Below are 17,002 nucleotides of genomic sequence, written 5' to 3' on the forward strand. Positions count from 1 at the left end.
GGCTGAATCTCCAGGTTCCCCTGGGAGACCGGTGATAAATGTAAGTCCCCCGTGAGTAATGGCTAGCACCGGGCACTAGAGATCTGGGTTCACCTATTTCCAGGTCTTACAACTTAGTGGTGACACTAAAGAAATGATACTGCTCCTGATAGGGGTTAAGAAAGCCTCTGGTACCACATCTTTTGTTTCCTAGGTTTTTATTAAAACGTATTTAGGTGCTAGGATGTTTTCGTACCATTTTCTGTTGCTTTTGGGTGCTGCTGTGCTTCTCCCTCCTCCCTGTTTTTGTCCAGTTTTGACCTTTAAGTGTGTGTGTTCAGCTTCGGTTCTGCCCCTGCTGTTTCCGAGCCGCTTTCTTGCCCTGTCTGGAGCCTGCCCTGAGCTTAGAAATGACTGCATGGGGATTTTCTGCAGCATTTGACAGAGGCTGGGGAAAAATGACCGGCAGCAAAGTAATAAATACTGCTTGATTGTGAAAATAAGCCTTTTTCCTTCCACCTTACAGCATCGAGCATCACATGACGGCCTTTCCAAGGGTTCCTCCTGCATCTCGGCTGCTCGTGTTGCCGTAGCTTCATTGATAAAAATGCCCGCTTCGAGGCTCTCAGAATTTGCTGCAGATGGCAAAGAGCTGCGAGTTCTTTGGAAGGCCCTTCACAGCCAGGGGTTTTCTCACATGTAGGTGGTTTGGTTTGGTGTTTTTTGGGGGTCTCATGCAGGAGAATTTCAGGGGGCCGCTCATCCACGTTGTATTTTCCTTTCTGCCCCAACCCTGCGTTTTTAAATTAAATCCACGTGCGTCTGCGTGGGTTATATAAAAGGATGTGTGCATCTGTAGGATGTATAGGGATAAAAGGAGACATAAAAGGACTCACACAAAAGGGCTATCTCTCAAAGGGACTTAAAGGATACCGTGACCGACTGAATCTTGCAAATTAATAACTGAGGAAATGTATTAAAGCAAAGATACTGCCTCAAAAGTGTTTTTTAATTTATTTTGACAATCAGCTTGCATAATTTATCAGAATATTTCCTAATGTGCTGGTAAATGGACTGTTGGGAACATTTGTAAAAAGTGATTGTCTTAGTAACCAGGCACCTCAGCACGGCGTTTTTTGCTGGTGTAAAACCTTGGCTTTCTGGAGCCCGTGCTCATGTGGTTTGGACTCTGTGAGCTCTGTGCCATGGGCTCTGGGTGCTCAGGACAAATCTCTGCCATCCCGGTGCCATGGGGAGCTGCGCCGCTTCTCTGGTTGTAGTTTTCCAAATGTTTCTCCCTTCGGATGCTGAAGAATCAAATCTGGGAAGCGTGCCTTTTGCCCAAACCAACCCTAGCATTTATTCTAACCGGTTTCCGCACACCCCAGCGAGGCTCTCCTCATTTGTAAAGTAAAAATTTACAAGGCTGGTGGTCCGCAGGACATTCTAGGCTGAGCTCCAGCAGGACCAGGCGTGCTGTCGTGGAAGTGTTTGGGGTCTTTAACGAGGAGGATGAGCCCCACCGAGCTCCTGATACAGACCAGGTTTGTGGGAGATGAAGGCGACTCCCTTGGAGGTGTAACGCTGGCTGTGCTGGCTGTTGGGACATTTTGGGACATACCTGGTTGCTGGGGACAGCATTTAAGAAAGTGGCTGTGTATACAACCCATTGTTAGCAGGACTGGGAGAATCCCAGGGCTTTTATGACCAGTTTCCAGCTCTACCATTGATTTCTGGTTGGCCTTAGACAAATTATTTTTCCTTTCTTTGTCTGTCTCTCTGTATAGAAACTTTTTACTTAAATCCTGAGATCTTTGGGATGAAGATAATGTAATACTTGTTCATTGGATGAATGCATGGATATGGACTGATGGTCTTTAAATATTGGTTTTATTTTAAAAAATCAAGGAATATAGGTAATGCTTGGTGGTTTTCAAATACATTGGATAAACTGATGGAGATGCACAGAATAGGAAAAGAACAAAAACCAGCTCATCCTTTGGGTGTACCTGTACAGAAATGAAGCTTCACTGGGAGAGGCAGACTGGAACCTGAGTTCCTCCCAGCAGGGGATGTTCTGAGCCCCTCTTCTGCAGAACTGCTTTGGGGAGGATTTCTTGGTTGTTTAGCAGATGTTCATACGCTCAAATCCTTCCATATTTATGACGAACACCAAAACCCCTCCCTTGGTGAGTGCAGGTGGATGCTTAAAACATTTTTGGATCCTCACAAAATTTTTTTGTTGTTACTCAGGTTTTCCTTTTTTCCTGGAAAACCTTGGAAGTGGGAATCTTTGATGCTCTCTCCGTTTTTACTTCATTAACCACTGGATCGCTCCACACATCCACCTTTAGCCCCAGCTCCTTTCTGGCAGAAAGGGACGCTGGTGCCTTGGTTGCCTGGCTCCATCCAACCTGCTTTGAGCATGACAGCGAGCCTGGAAAACCTGGTGGGAACTTGGACCTAGAGGCATTCCGACCTCTTCGTCTGGGTGGCTGTTGTAAGAAATGCAGCTCTGAAATATCCTGGGCAGTTATGTCTGGGGATGCTGAGTAAAGGAAGATCAGAAGTTGGCTGTGGGAGCTGCAAAGCGCGACTAGGCATTGTGAGAATGGAAGTGCTCTGCTATCAACGCTGTAAAAATGGCCATTTGGGTCTGATTTAAGGGATTAAATAAGCATTCCATTCCCATCCCTTCAGTTTGCATCCTAATTTTGTTCGTTCTCTGAATGTAGGATAATTTACTGGGAAAACAAACGGCAGAGGAATCTACAGTAGACCTCTGAGAATCAGAGAGTTGAGTTGTTTTGGCCAAGGTGTGATGCCACACCTAACCAAGGATGCTTTGGGATTTGCCCTGCAGGGGAGAGAATTTGCTCAGTCAAATAGTGAGACTTGCAGAGAAAAGGCCAGATTATTCGTCGTTTGCAGGGAGTGCACCGTGACATGCAGTTGGCTGCTAGATTTGAGTTTTGCTTGGTTTTGCGTGTGTGAATGTTTTATTTTTCTATTTCACATGGCCACTTGGCAGAATAGTTGGTTGCTTCCAGTTGCCGGTTGTATAATTGGGCGTGCAAATCCAGCATTCGTTTGTGCCTTCATTTTTTTCCCCTTTTTTATGCTCCTGTGTCCCTGAGCTACTTTGGTTTCTAAATTCAGGCCTTACATATTTATCTGTGCCATTCAATTAGACCACATCCCCAACGCTGCTATATAGTTTCACAGTATGTGGGAAATTTGGTAATTAAATGCATGCAAATGCTGCAAGAATAGAATAAATTAATTTTTCCTTAATATCAGCAAGCTATTTTGTCATGTTTCTAGAGATATTGCAACCAAGATGCTGCCATTGATTTCTTTCTCCTTGCCATACTTTTCAAGTATATGGCTATTATTCTGGAAATACCTGGGCGAGTTTATACGAAAAGAGTCCCAGCCCCAGCTATGCTGGGTAGTTACATAAAGAGGAAGATCTATGCTTAATTTTTTTGGATCTGCCAATAAAACCTGAGCTGGAAACAATGCTTGGTTGAGCTGTATGTGTGTGGGGCAGCTTTAGATTTGCATGAACTCAGAGCAAATGTGTGAATGGCGCTGTCATGGGTAGAGGAATGAGCTGTAGCTGCTTGGAGGGATGCTTTGCTCCAGTGGTTCTAGGTCCTGGAAATCCCCTAGGTACTTTATTTAAAGGTTGAATACTCCAGGTATTTTTAAAAACTCTATTTCTGTGCTGGGTTTATGCAGGAATTCTGCTGATCTTCAGAGCAAGCTGTGATGCTCAGTTTTGGAGCATGCCCATTGCCAAGGCTGGGCAAGTGTGCGCCAGCCCCAGCCTGTCCCTAGGGTGGGAGCATGTCCTGGGGGCTGCTGCCTCTGCGTTCCCTGAACCCTTCCACCTGAATACAGTGCAGTCCTTGAAGTGAAGGACCACAGAGGCTGTTGGTGGCTAATTTCGTGCCGAAATAGCTGAATTGTAAAGCTACAGCACATGTTTCAGGGAATTTCTAAACCACGGTAACGTCAGGTAGGGCAGGAAGGAGCTCTCCTGTCCCAGGAGCTTGGCATGTTCTGCACCTGTTGGCAAACCCTAAAATCCAACAAACCCAGCCCCAAATCAGTCCTCTTTGGCATTAGGAGCCAGGGTACTGGGAGGAGCACTCAGCTAAATGCCTCCGCAGCAGGGTGAGGAACGTGCTGGTACCCGGATGTGGCTGAGCACCTCCTCCTGGCCCCAGGAACAGAGCTGGCTTGGAAATTTTCTCTAATAATCAGTTTGCTAGAGAGCAATGCCTAGTAATAACATATACATTCATTTTTTTTTTCCACGAATATACTGTTTTTAACTAAAGTTGCTTTTCAGAAAAGCTTCTGAGCTCTAGTTTGTGGTCGGGAGGCAAACCAGGATGGGTTTGGGTGCCGTGGTTGGAGATCACTGTTGTTGGATGCTTGTGCAGGGGCCAAAATGCGCAGTGCTGGCCTCTCTCCGTGGGGACCTGAAGGCCTGGTTGTTTTTAGGTCCTTGTTGAAATGTGCTGGTCCGCCTGTTTTTCCCGTGACTGACTCTTTGTTCTGCCTGTGCTGTTTGCTCCCCTGCAGAGCTGACCTGTCCGGGCTGCAACATCACTAAAGAAGCTGCTGCAGGATGAAAAGATGGCAGCACGGCTGCTCGCACCACCAGGCCCCGATAGTTTTAAACCTTTCACTCCGGAGTCTCTGGCTAACATTGAGAAACGCATTGCAGAAGAAAAAAAGAAGAAGCGTCCAAAGCAAGACAGCAGCCACCGGGATGACGATGAAGACAGCAAACCAAAACCAAACAGTGACCTTGAGGCAGGGAAGAATTTGCCTTTCATCTACGGGGACATCCCTAAAGGCCTGGTTGCTGTACCACTGGAGGACTTTGACCCTTATTATATGACCCAGAAAGTGAGTCTGCAAGGAAGAAGTCACTAAACCACCTTTTGCTTGGGAGGTTGCAGGTTTGGGTATGGTTTAAATAGAAGACAAAGAATGGAGTCTTTGGATTGGGCGTTGTTGTTGTTATTGTCTATTTTTCTTGACATTTTATGGTATTTCCCTTGTGCTTCATGCACCTTTGGAATAATTATCCAGCTAAGTTAGAGATGATACGATCAGTCTGTTGAGCACCTGCTTGGATAGAGACAGCAGAACAAGGTCTGGAAACTAAAAATAGCAAAGTTGTGCTAATGTGCCAATTTTAACCATGAGGGCAATAAGAAGAATTTAACTGAGGGGTAATGGTAACTGTTTTAAGTGTATATTTCATTACTTGCATGGAATTCATTTTGAAGTTGGTCAGAATGAAACTGTGGTATTTAGAATTGTGACCAAAAAAAAAAAGAAGTGAGAAATTAATTCAATTACTTTCATCCTCAGAATTTGTTATTTGAAAGAAAAAAAAAATGTCTGTGAAATTAAGGTGATGTGGCAGGAGACATTTATTGGTGCTGAAATGTGTTAAGAAATGAAGTGGGATCTTGAGGGAAGTGGTGAGTAAGCAAACTGCTGGGTATGGAGGGGGGAATCTACTGGTGAAATCAGGAAGGGCGTGATCACGAATTTTCTTTGAAGGCTAGACACTTAAAAACCGAGGCTCTTTTCTGCTGGTTAATTTCATTGCTTTCTTTGATAGAAATGTAATTTGAATAAGCTAATTACCAGAAAGATATATCTGGGGCATAGCTGCATTTGAGAAGCTCGGGCTTTGTATATGCGATGGCAGTTTATGTGACAACTTTGATGTGACCATCAAAACTTGGATGAAGTGGCTGTCAAGGTAAAATCAGTAAGTTGTCGTGGGTAACAAAATTCGTCAGGATTTGTGCCGGGGCAGACATTTCTTGCCATGTTCAAAAGCGATTCCGGGACTTGCAGGGCAACATTCGCATGAAGTCGACTGAATTTGGATGCTAAAGTTAAGGATAACTGAGAATTGTTCTCGGTTAATTTCCCACTAGTGAATTTAATGCTTATTTACTTCGGCAGCGGTGCTGGGAGTACAGGAGGCAACTCAGAGCAGGGCTTCAAAATACGGTGTGTGCTGAAATCCAGTCAGCTCGGTGCTTAGGTGGCTGGTTTACTGAAGGAAGTGTATTGACAACTGCTGTTGTTGGTAAGAAAGAAGCTTATGTTATCCCTCGGAAATATTTTCTCTTTATTAAGCAAATATTTTCTCCTTATTAAACCAATCTGTTGTTGCCTGGTTTTGGTGTGGGCAGGCTGTGAGACAGAGGCACGGAGCCTAAGAGCGGTTCCCAGGATCGCTCTGGCTTTGGCTTGGCCACTTGCACCCGACCAAAGTAGGCGTTAGGAACCCAGAGAGGATGTTTTGCACCTTGTTCATGTAGGCAAACAGACTGTGTTGGAGGATCATGCCGTGTTCTTTCTAGCTAAAGTAGCCAGGCAGTTCTGGGAGGGCAGCAGGTCCCCACATCGTGGGGCTTCTTCTTGCTTGCTTCACCAGAAAGAGATGGGGGCGAACGCCGGTAGCCCTCACCCTTTCTCAGTCTTCAGATTTGCCTCCAAACACAACGCTGTGGAGAAATCTTCCCTTTTGAGAAAAAAATAAGCCCTGTTTCCAGCTTCGAAGACATCTGGTGTGTCTCCAGAAGAGAGCTGTACGTTTCTGCACGTCGCCACTCGCGAGGTTTCTGCTCGCGCGGTCCGCGAGCTCTTGGTGGAGCTGGAGCAGCCGCAGCTGGAGGGGAAGGTTCTGGAGACTGGAGGAAAGCTCACACAGCCCTGCCAGCCTCGTCCTCACTGTTCTGCAAAAAGAGCCTTTTTCGCCCCACAAACACCAGATTAACATTTTTCTTTCTCATCCGCTTTGGTATGGCGAGAGCTGAGGTGTGTGCTTCTTCGACTAGTCGGTGACTTCCCACAAAGAGTTTTTTTAAGGCCATTAAAAAAAGCCCCTTCTCTGAATCATCAGGAATTGCAAATCTGCTTGAATCATGGGAAGTTTTCCAAGATTTTTTTTTTCCTCTAGCATTTGCCAGAAGGCTTTGCATCATAGGTCTTTTCTTTTCAAGCTAGATGTACAGCATGCATAGGAACAAATCAGCTGGTTGCTTTTCCTTGCAGTAGGACACGGTGATCTTGGTTTGTCTAAGGAAATGGAAACTGCATTTTAACTGAGAAGCTGAACTTTCCAGTGGCCTGTTAACTGATATTTAAAGGAGAAAAGGAGTGACCTAGAAACAGGACCGTGGTCAGGGAGTCCAAACTCCAGGGTTCAGAGCCCAGCTCTGCGAGCCAGTCTTTTTTGTCCGAGCTGCTTCATTTTCCTCTGCTCAGTTTCTTTGCTTTGTCAAATGGGGTTAATGACTCTTAATAGAATCGGAAAAGTCCATTTGCTCACAGGTAACAGTTTATGGAGCTAAGGTAGCTCCTCTTCATCTTCATATAACTACCAGAGAGAAATTTTTCTATGGTTCTTTGCTTTGCAAGTAAAAATCATCGTGCAATTCCTGATCTGGAGTACATGGTAGAAGCATTGCTTGCCTGTGATATCTGATGCGGACACCTGAAAATTTTTGATTAAAAACCAAATCCTCGCACATGGACTTCCTTGTTGACATGTACAAAGATTCAGAGGACACACCTCGGTGAGCATCCTCAGCGATGAAAGCAAAGCAGCTGATTGCCTCAAAGCCTAGGCAGGCGGCGAGTCAGAATTTGTAAGCGTATTTCCCTATTGCCCAGTCAGATCAAACGCTTTCTGCCCTAGAAAGTTGCTGATCACTTAATTGCATCATTTTGCTCGTGCTCTTGAGACCTGGTGCTGGGTTTGTCTGAGCCTGTGGCAGGCGCTGAGCAGAATGGGGAGAAACGGGAAAATTCCCCACGTGAACGTGTGCCACAGAGCTGAACATCCTCCAGTGTCTGCTTATGCAAGAGGTAAGGATCATCATCCTCTTCTATTTCCACAGGCTTATTCAAAATTTTTTTAATGTCTTCCCATTTTTTAAGCCTCTCTTTCCTTCTTTTCCAATTACGGCTTGGGCTGTCAGTCCTACTAAACTGCTCCTCGCCCTGTTCCTACCCATCGAATGTGACTTTTGCCAGGCTGTGGCCGCTTTCCTCAAGCAGCTGCCATCCATTTCACTTCATCTGGATCTTCCGTGCTCGCTGCAGAGCGAGGTGAAGGTTCAAATGCTCCTGTGATTGCTCCATTTAGGAGGCAGGAGAAGGTCCGTGCTTTTTCTGGGACCACACATAATCTTAGGCGGGTTGTTTCCAGTGGAGAAATCATCCCCAAGTTTGTAGAAAAGTCTGTGCCTCGCTGGACATCAGAGGCTGGAGTGGGACTGTCTGAGGTCACCTATAGCTTGCAGATGGGCACCTGAGGATCGTGCTCGTGTGTATGTGCCAATAGAGTGACTTGCAACTTCGTCAAGTCACATGCATCGTTTGGAAACGGGCCCTCCAGCCCGGAATGTCACCTTGAGGGTGTGGAACTGGGAAAATTACAGGGATGGGGAACGTGGGAGAGGTGTGTTTGTCTCTGGCGTGTGCTTCAAGGAGCTTTTGCTCAGGACTCCTCTACGGCAAGGTTATGGCCCTGTGAGGTCGGGAGGCTGGCGCTGAGCTCCACGCACGTTTTGGTGAAGAAACAGAGGGAAAAAGCAAAAGATTGGGGCCACCTCAAAAGTCAGCCTTTTATTCCCAAAAGCAAAAACCTTTGCCAGGATTTAGTGTTTAATGGAGGTTTTTCTTCCACTCCATCTCTCCAGCAGGCTCAAAAGGAACAGGCAAAGGAAAGGGAGTGCTTTGTGGGATCAGAGAACGGCTCAAGTTGGAAGGGATCTTAAAGACCATCCAGGTCCAACCCACTGCCATGGGCAAGGAAACCACCCACCAGGGCCTCATCCAACCTGGCCTTTTTCTATTTTGGAGTTCAACCAAGAGATTAAAGCGAGAGCAGAATGTGGCAGATAATTTTTTCCCTCCGTGAGCTTTTTGGTGGCAAAAAATAATTTATTAACAAAGGATAATTTTTCCTCCTTTTTGGAGGGTGGGGGTAGAAAAATGTTTTCTGTATTAGAACGTACACTTTTTGAGCCAGAAGAGATGTGCAAAATATTTTGTGTTGATATATTAAATTCTGTGGATGCTTCTTCAGCTTACAGGGTGCCAGAATCCCCTGTAAATTCCTCTTGAAATTAGCTGTGTTCAAGCAGAGTGCTCGGGGTGTCAGCAGAACGTCTCTGCTCTCTTTTGCTTAGCACTGGCAGTAAGGCAGTCATCATGTTACCACTGTAGGAATGTGCTTCCATATGTTCATGTGCTGTTCATAAAGCTGTTTTCTTCTTAAATCTTCTGCCCACTCCTCCTCACTTTTCAGCCATTACAGAAATGCTTAATGTAAAACCTGCATGAAGCCAGATTAGCTTAAATCTCCATATAACTGGAATTCTCTTTGCCCTCCCTTGATCAATTCCGTTGTGCTCTCCAGCATAGCTTCTTTCATGCGCTGTTTTGCAAATTGATTTAGAAAAAAATCTTATCTTTTTGCAATATTACTTCTTTTATATGAGAAGCTTTCAAAGGGTTTTTAAAGCCTAGATTCCCAGACAACGTTAAGAAAACTTAAGTGGACGGAGCCTTTTTATGCCTCTGAAACAAAAAACGGAGACTTTGAAAGTTCAGCCAGGCTTTGTCTCTTACAAGAAGACTGCAGAATGCCTTTTTCCAGGTATCGCCTTTCTCGGAGTTTTAAGCTTTGCCTCAGCAGATCTTAAAAGGGCTTAAGGATGTTCTTGGACCCGAACCAGCAAGCATTTTAAGAGCATGCAGCCATTTTGAAATTGAGTTTTAATATGTCAGCAGCAGAAAGAAGAATGAAGATTTTAAATTGCCAAACGCTTTTTGGCTTTTGTGCCCTTCTTTCTATTAAGAAGGCCAAGCGGAGATTTACCCAGGATTTTAGAAGATGCACTGGGGAACAGTAGCAGTGGGTCTTGGAACCGCGATAATCAGTGAAAAAACAGGAATGTACAGCACTTGTGTTACTGACAGGCTTTACAGAAAGCAGCAAGTTCCACAAGCAGCACGGTGCAAGAAGAGAAGGCTGGGAAGAGCATGGAAGAAGAAACAAAGAATTGCAGCATGTGAGGTCAGGTAACAGCTGATGGACCGAGCTGGCGAGCAGAACGAGGCGTTGACGTGTCGCAGGCTGTTGCCCTCATGGTTGGACCAAGCAGCTTGTGTTGCCACCAGGGAGTGCCAACTTTTGTGCTCCATCCTTGGGGAATGGCTTTTGGAAATGGCTGTTTCCATGCAACCACGGCAGCGTGCCAAGGCTCGCGGCGCCTGCCCCTCGGTGCGGAGCGGTTTACGTCCATTTCGCCTGCTCTGAAAGCCTGGCTTGCTCTTCTAGCACAGGTCTGAAGTCTTGGGGTTGGCTTACATCTCTGGTGCAGCGTGTGTCTGTGTCTGCAGGTGAGGAGAGGTTTTGCTTCTGCCTTGCTGAGCTGAGTCTGGGCAAGTTGGAGCACTCCTGCACCACGATTTCCCCGTGTCGAAATGGGAATGGACCTTAGCCACCTCCCAGAGGAGGATTTCTGCCTTCATCCAGCTCACCACCTAGTGCTCGTGTAATTTTCTGCACAGCCACGCTGGAGATTTCATTGCCTGAAGGACATCAGAGCGCTGAGAGCTGTGCCGGGCTAAGGACACAAGCCTTTGAATACCCCGGTCGCAGGGAGAAACCCCTTCTGCAGCCTTTGTGGGCATGAGAGGAGGTTTAAAAAGGAATGGGAGCGGAATTTGAAAGTTTGTTGTGCTGGGGTCTTAACACCAGCAGCCCGTGAGCACTCTGTAACCGGCAACTTTGGGAAACTTAGGGCCTTTTGTAATATTCCTGCACATCAAGGTAATCTGTTCATTAATTCTTGATGCTGCAATTTAAGAGCTCTCCAAGGCTGCCTTTAAAGTGCTCTTTGTTGGGAGACGCATTAGTGGTCATGCTAACTAATATTTCTCACTCCGCGCTGAACCACAATCTGATTTTGATTTCCTTTTTCAAGTAATTTACTGCTCACCGGTCTAATTTAGCCAAACGAGCGAAGACGCCTGGTTGCGCTTGCTAGGAGGGAAATGACAAATTTCCGAAGAGCAAAGCCTCCTGGGGAAGCACAGCGACTGCGTTGGCAGAAAGCCCTGGTGGATTCCCCCGTGTTGGACTCTCGGGGCTGTGCCAGGCGGTGGGCTGCTGCCGGGGAGGCAGCTTGCAGCGAGCTCGCTGCGCTCTGCGCCCCCATTCCCAGCCACCCGTAATCCCCCATCTCATCCACCCCGTCCTGGAGGGAGCAGGGAAACGGGGAAAATGGTTGCCGGCAAAAAGACTTGAGCTTTTCAGTGCACATAAACGCCTGTTTTTTAATTTTATTTTTTTTTCCCCTTCAAGTGGAGTGGTGGGTGCGAGGAGTGTGCCGGGATCGAGCGACCAGGGTTCTAATTTTGCATTTCCAGATGGCTGCGTGTGATTCTCCCCGTGCTTTGGGAGCCGCACGCTCAGCTCGTGGGGAGAGAAGGCAGCGGGGCTGTATTTTAAGGGTGGTGGGGAGCCGAGCTCTATCCTGCCACATGTTGACGTGATTCATGCCGCGGGCTCCGTGTACAGGAGTGAACCTAAACTCGCTAATTAAAGGCAAGGAGAGCGCATGACTGTGACTGGAGTTTGGGGGAATATGTTCCGAGGTGCCAGCGAGTGGGAACGCTGGAAACGACGGCTAGCTGCCTCCTCGGGTCTGCTGGGGTGGGCCTCAGCCGTTGCCTGTCCTTCTGCTTACCTGTCCATCTCTTTTTGCAGGTGGGGTGTCCCCTAAAACCGGGGTCCTGGCGTAGCAGCTAGCAAGGCGTGGGATGAAGGCTCAGGCAGCACCGTGAGGATGGTGGTGTGCACAGGGCTGGAGGCTGGCTTCAAGCTGCTGCTCCTACCCCTCAGTTTGTGATCTGCAGAGGTCTTGGGCCTCGGTTCTTGCCTCTCAGCCAGGGCGAGCGCTGCTCCTGCCCCGTGTGATAGAAACACAAGCTCTTACTTGGGAGATTTTGCTTGGGCTCCGTTGTGGCTAGTAAAACGGGTGCTTTGCAGTAGGATTATTCTTGAGGTACTGGTAGGTATGTTTTTCCCTAGTGGGAACTTCGTAAAGGAGATTATCACTTAAAAAAGCAGAAAATTGATTTTTATTTTTTATTTTTTTAACCATGGAAGTTGTTGGGCTTTTCCTTAAAACTGTTGACGCTTTGATTTTCATGCATTAACTCTTTCTCTCTCTTTCTTTCTTTTTCTCTCTTTCTTTCTTTCTCTACAGACCTTTGTAGTACTAAACAGAGGGAAAACACTCTTCCGATTTAGTGCCACACCTGCCTTGTACATTTTAAGTCCTTTTAATCTGTTTAGAAGAATAGCTATTAAAATTTTGATACATTCATATCCTTTTTACTGCTGAGTTCTTTTGGTCTTTGTTGCTTGGAAAATCTCTTACCTGTTGTCCTATTGCTCAATTCAGACTTTATTTATGAATTACAGTTCTGTGCCTGGTGAAGCTGGATTTGTGTTGAATAAAAAAGCATGGCCGTTTAGACATATCCGCTCAAGTAAATGTTTAATTTATATTCCTTGCTAATCTGTACCCATCTGTGTCCATTCCTCCATCAATACGCAGACACTGATAAGTATTGGAAGTATTGAACCATCACCTGCAAGTGGTATTAAGAGAGGAGGAACAAAGCAGTGTGTTGGACGAGCTGGTTGGCCCCATTTGTTTGTGACCCTAAAGCAGATCTTACCAAAGCACGTTCATTTGTTGTTTTAGGGACTTCTCAGTACTAACTTCTTGCATCTCAAGAAGGAAAAGCTTTTCCATCTTTTAATGCTTCAAACTCGACTTGGGTGCTGAGGCTGGGAGTGTTTTTTGGCTGGTGTTGCCTCTCGTGGATTTCTCTCCCCTCTGGATGTTCTGGGATGTGGCTGCGAGGTGCAGATGTGTCGTGTTGGGATAGATTCTGGCAGGGGATCTGGGGCCTTGTTCTAAGAGCCATTTGAGTCTGCTTAAATCGTTTTCTGAAGTCAAAGAGCTTTGGATCTGACCCTGAATTTCACCATTCTGCTAATAATTCAGTAGTTAAAATCCACTCGAACTTCCAATTCCGAAACTGGGCTGGCCCCACAGTGCTCCTCAAATGGCTTCATCCAGCACCTTGTACCTGCAAACATGTCCCAAACACACAGAGGGAGCAGGGAGTTTAGGAGAAGGTACTTCTTGGTCAACATGCTGACCACACGTGAGAAATCTCAGTTTGAGTGTACAAAATTGTGCTGATGAATGGTATCAGTGGACGTTGAGAAGATGATGAGCCAGTTTGCCCCAGCTGAATGTCAATACAGAGGGACAAGGAGTAACAGCTCTCTGTATTTATATTTGAGGAGTCAGAGATTTTATTCCTAGCCACTCCTCCTTCCTCTTTCTTCTAACAGAATGGTCTGAAAACCTGTTGTCTTTAAGACAAAAAAAAAAAAAGTTTGTAATTTTTATCATTTTTGCTCCTGCAAATGACTGGATATGCAACAGTGAGAAAGCGAACTGGGAGACTACAGCAGCTGGCAGGTGGTACAAGGTATGTAAACCTGCCTCTTCCAGCAGGGAATCAGAAACAGCAGATAAAATCCCATGTCTCAGAAGTACAAATTGATCCGTGCTGTGTGCACGGAAAGTACGTGTTTCCTTTCCAGTACACCTTGCAAAGATTTGTAAGATTTTCTCCAAACTAAACCCTAGGTGTCCGTGGATTGCAGCGCTGCTTCCCTGTTGGATGTGTTAGCAGAGCACACATTTTAATGACGCTGCGTAGATGGAGTTGTTTGGGAAGGCATTTTTATTAAGCCGTGTGATTTCTGAATTGCTAACGCATACAAAAAAAAATAGAAAATAAAGCGAATGGTGATGCAAAAATACTATTTGTATAGAGTTGCCCCTGTTCTTATCTCCCATAGCTGCAGGAAGCATTTGGCTCTTATGTACAGCACACCGAGAACAGACTGGGAGTTGTTGAGTGCTGGTGTAGTGCAGGGGTCTTCAGGGAGCTGTAAGCTGATGTAAAGAGCCACGCTAGTGTGCCTTTGATCCTTGACTTTGTTCCACAGTATTTAGCATGATCATTATGTGCACTATTTTGACCAACTGTGTATTCATGACTTTTAGTAACCCGCCTGAATGGTCGAAGAATGTGGAGTAAGTAATATTTCTTCTATTTTTAAGAATCGTACGGAATGCTGCTTTTCAGAAATCTGCTCTTACTCGTATTTAAGCTAGCATGAACTCTTTTATATCCACTTTATTTAGACAAAAGTGCTTGCAATTCATCTGTTTTCATGACTGGCTTTACATTTCTACAAACTTCTCAGTGCGGCTCTCTTTATTCCTTTTAACAGGTATACATTCACTGGTATTTATACATTTGAATCACTTGTGAAAATTATTGCAAGAGGTTTCTGTATAGATGGCTTTACTTTCCTACGTGATCCATGGAACTGGCTAGATTTCAGTGTGATCATGATGGCGTAAGTTGCATTTTCAGATTATTTCAGGTATTTGTGGCATACGGGAGGGGATGAGACCGTAGGAAGAGGGTGGGTGTGTAAGGAAAAAATAAACCCAGGAAAGCTTAAGTGAATCCCCAGATTGATTTTTCAATAGAAAGCCTGACACAGAGGCAGATCTAAAACACAACTCTGTGGATTTAACAGCAGTGCTGCTGCAAAAAAGAAAAAAAAAAAACAACACAATTTTCTAAAACCTGCCTTTGTTAATAAAAGATTTTATAATAGGGTCTAACGTTCTAGATCAGCTCACGTGCCAGAGCAGCAGCTGAATTTGTTGAGCACAGGATTAGGAGCCGACCATCTCTGAATTCCAGTCTCTACCACCCCTTCCCTCCGTGGGCTTGCATGTTAAAATTTCTTGGGCTGCAACTTGCAGGTTGAACAATTTCTAATGAAGAAGCGGTGTCAGAGAAGGAGACACTTTATTTTGCTTCCTCGTTCTTTTCTCTTGTGCTGGATCAGCTTACGTTGGGCTGAGAACGAGGAGTCCCCGTGGATGCCTGAGCTCCCAGCTGAACCTGGAGATGCGCACCAGACCTCTGGTGGCAGGGCTTGGTCCTTAGTGCCCTGCCTTGCTGCTCGATCAGTCGTAGTACTGCTGCTGAGAACCAGGTTTATGGCACCGGCAGTCACAGTGGCTGGTGGAAGACTTTTTTTTTCCCTTTTATATGCTTTGAAAAAATTACACGTGTGCACGTTTGGGCTCCCGCAGTCAGTGATGGCCAATGAAGACTCAAAGACCGTGGAGGAAGGCTCAGGAGCTTGGTTTTCAAGGGTTCCGAGCACTTGAATTTGATGAGAGTAAAAAGCTTTAGCCATATAAAATGCCACAGCCCTGCTTTGGCTGCATTCTGCAGCCTAGGTTGCTGATTTTCCCGAGTGTTTGCCCGTTTAGGTGTGCATTTCAGTTACACGCAACGAGTTGGATGTTGGACACAAAAGGCAAAGAGCCCACAGCGCCTTGACATCGTAGTTTCCATTTTGGATCTGCTGAGCCCAGAGTAAACGTGCCTTTGTGGGTCAGGCTCCCAGCTCTCTGCACATGGGTTGAATTTGCCGTGAATTGGTTACTCCCTTTCTGAAACAAATAACAGCTTTAGAAGGCCCACCACATCGATACGAAATAAATCTGCTAAAACTTGAGCTGATCTAACTATATGATCCCTTTATTTCCACTGAGGTCGCTTCGCTGTAGGAGAGTTTGGCCCTGGAAATATCAAATCAAATTCTCTTTCGTGCCAAGGGCTAGAGCAAACCTGTGTTGTTTAAATCCCATTAATAGAGTCCAAGTTTTTTGGAAGCTCTTGTGGTGGCCTTCCTGTACCAGGAGGAACTCTGAATATCGTGCATTGCTTTACATTTTTGTACCCTGCTTCTCGCCAGACAGCACAGAGGAAATATTCTCTTCTGAGTTGTGCTCAGTCGAACTCTGTTAACCTTGCACTAAGCCTCTTACCCTCTGTGTATCTCAGGTTTATCCCTCTGTAAAACGGGGATAATCAGAGCTACCTGTGGCTCACAAACAGGTGGTAAAGCGTAACGGATTAAAATGAAGGCTGCTAAGCAAAGCGAAGGGTGGCGATGCTTTATTAAAAACTATGAAGCAAAGAGAAGCGAATATACCTGAAACCATTGAACAGAGGTGATGTCACCAGGACTCCGGGCATGTTGGACAGTTTTACATTTACCTTCTTCTGTAGTTAGCCTTAAATGTTCATGCCCTGCATAGGCAAAAATGCAAGTGTCTAACCATGTACCTGGACAAGTGCGGAGAGACTTAAACTGTGTTTGGGCTTTGAAATCTTCTCTCTCTCTCTCTTTTAAATGCGGATTCTAAAGCGTTTGTAAATTACAAACTGTTTCCTACAAACAGACAGCTGTATGAAAAGGAAGGTGACCCCAATGGTGCCATTAACTCTGGTTTAATTCTGCAGGTATATAACAGAGTTTGTAAACCTAGGCAATGTTTCAGCTCTGCGCACTTTCAGGGTTCTGAGAGCTTTGAAAACTATTTCTGTAATTCCAGGTAAGGCGGCCTCCGGTTGGTGTTAGCTGTTGGGTACAGGCCCCTGTGAGTGATGTATTGCTTTGTCTGTAGTTGTTGTTTTTTTTTGGTGTGTGTATTGTCATTGTGTTTTTTGTGTGTGACCTCCCTCATTGCAGATATGTCACAGAGTTTGTGGACCTTGGGAATGTCTCAGCATTGAGAACTTTCAGAGTTCTCCGAGCTTTGAAAACTATCTCTGTTATTCCAGGTGAGAACCATTAAGCATTAAAGGCTGGTCTTGCATTTATCTCTCTTCGATATCTCCCCCCTCGTCCTGCATTGCTTATTTCTCAGAAATGGCACTGGGAAATTTTTGATGGGCTTTGCAGTCTGTATAAACGGAATGG

General features: G+C 45.6%; 1 protein-coding gene across 8 annotated transcripts in view; it reads left to right on the forward strand.

Moving 5' to 3' along the window:
• The window catches only part of SCN8A (sodium voltage-gated channel alpha subunit 8), a 67,406-nt gene that overhangs the window by 16,001 nt on the left and 34,403 nt on the right, over positions 1 to 17,002 (forward strand). For 3 of the 8 annotated variants that reach the window (XM_084500062.1, XM_084500060.1, XM_084500063.1), the window contains exons 2-6: positions 4,576 to 4,905; positions 12,318 to 12,435; positions 14,147 to 14,237; positions 14,438 to 14,566; positions 16,772 to 16,863. In XM_084500062.1, coding sequence (XP_084356188.1) covers positions 4,630 to 4,905; positions 12,318 to 12,435; positions 14,147 to 14,237; positions 14,438 to 14,566; positions 16,772 to 16,863 — 706 coding nt within the window. In that variant the 5' untranslated portion in view covers positions 4,576 to 4,629. Of the gene's footprint in view, positions 1 to 556; positions 679 to 4,575; positions 4,906 to 12,317; positions 12,436 to 14,146; positions 14,238 to 14,437; positions 14,567 to 16,542; positions 16,635 to 16,771; positions 16,864 to 17,002 lie in introns of those variants that run through there. The other 5 variants (XM_084500061.1, XM_084500064.1, XM_084500065.1 and 2 more) reach the window with 5 other exon arrangements.

Source organism: Aythya ferina (genome assembly GCF_964211825.1).
Source record: "Aythya ferina genome assembly, chromosome: 28".
Lineage (NCBI taxonomy): Eukaryota > Metazoa > Chordata > Aves > Anseriformes > Anatidae > Aythya > Aythya ferina.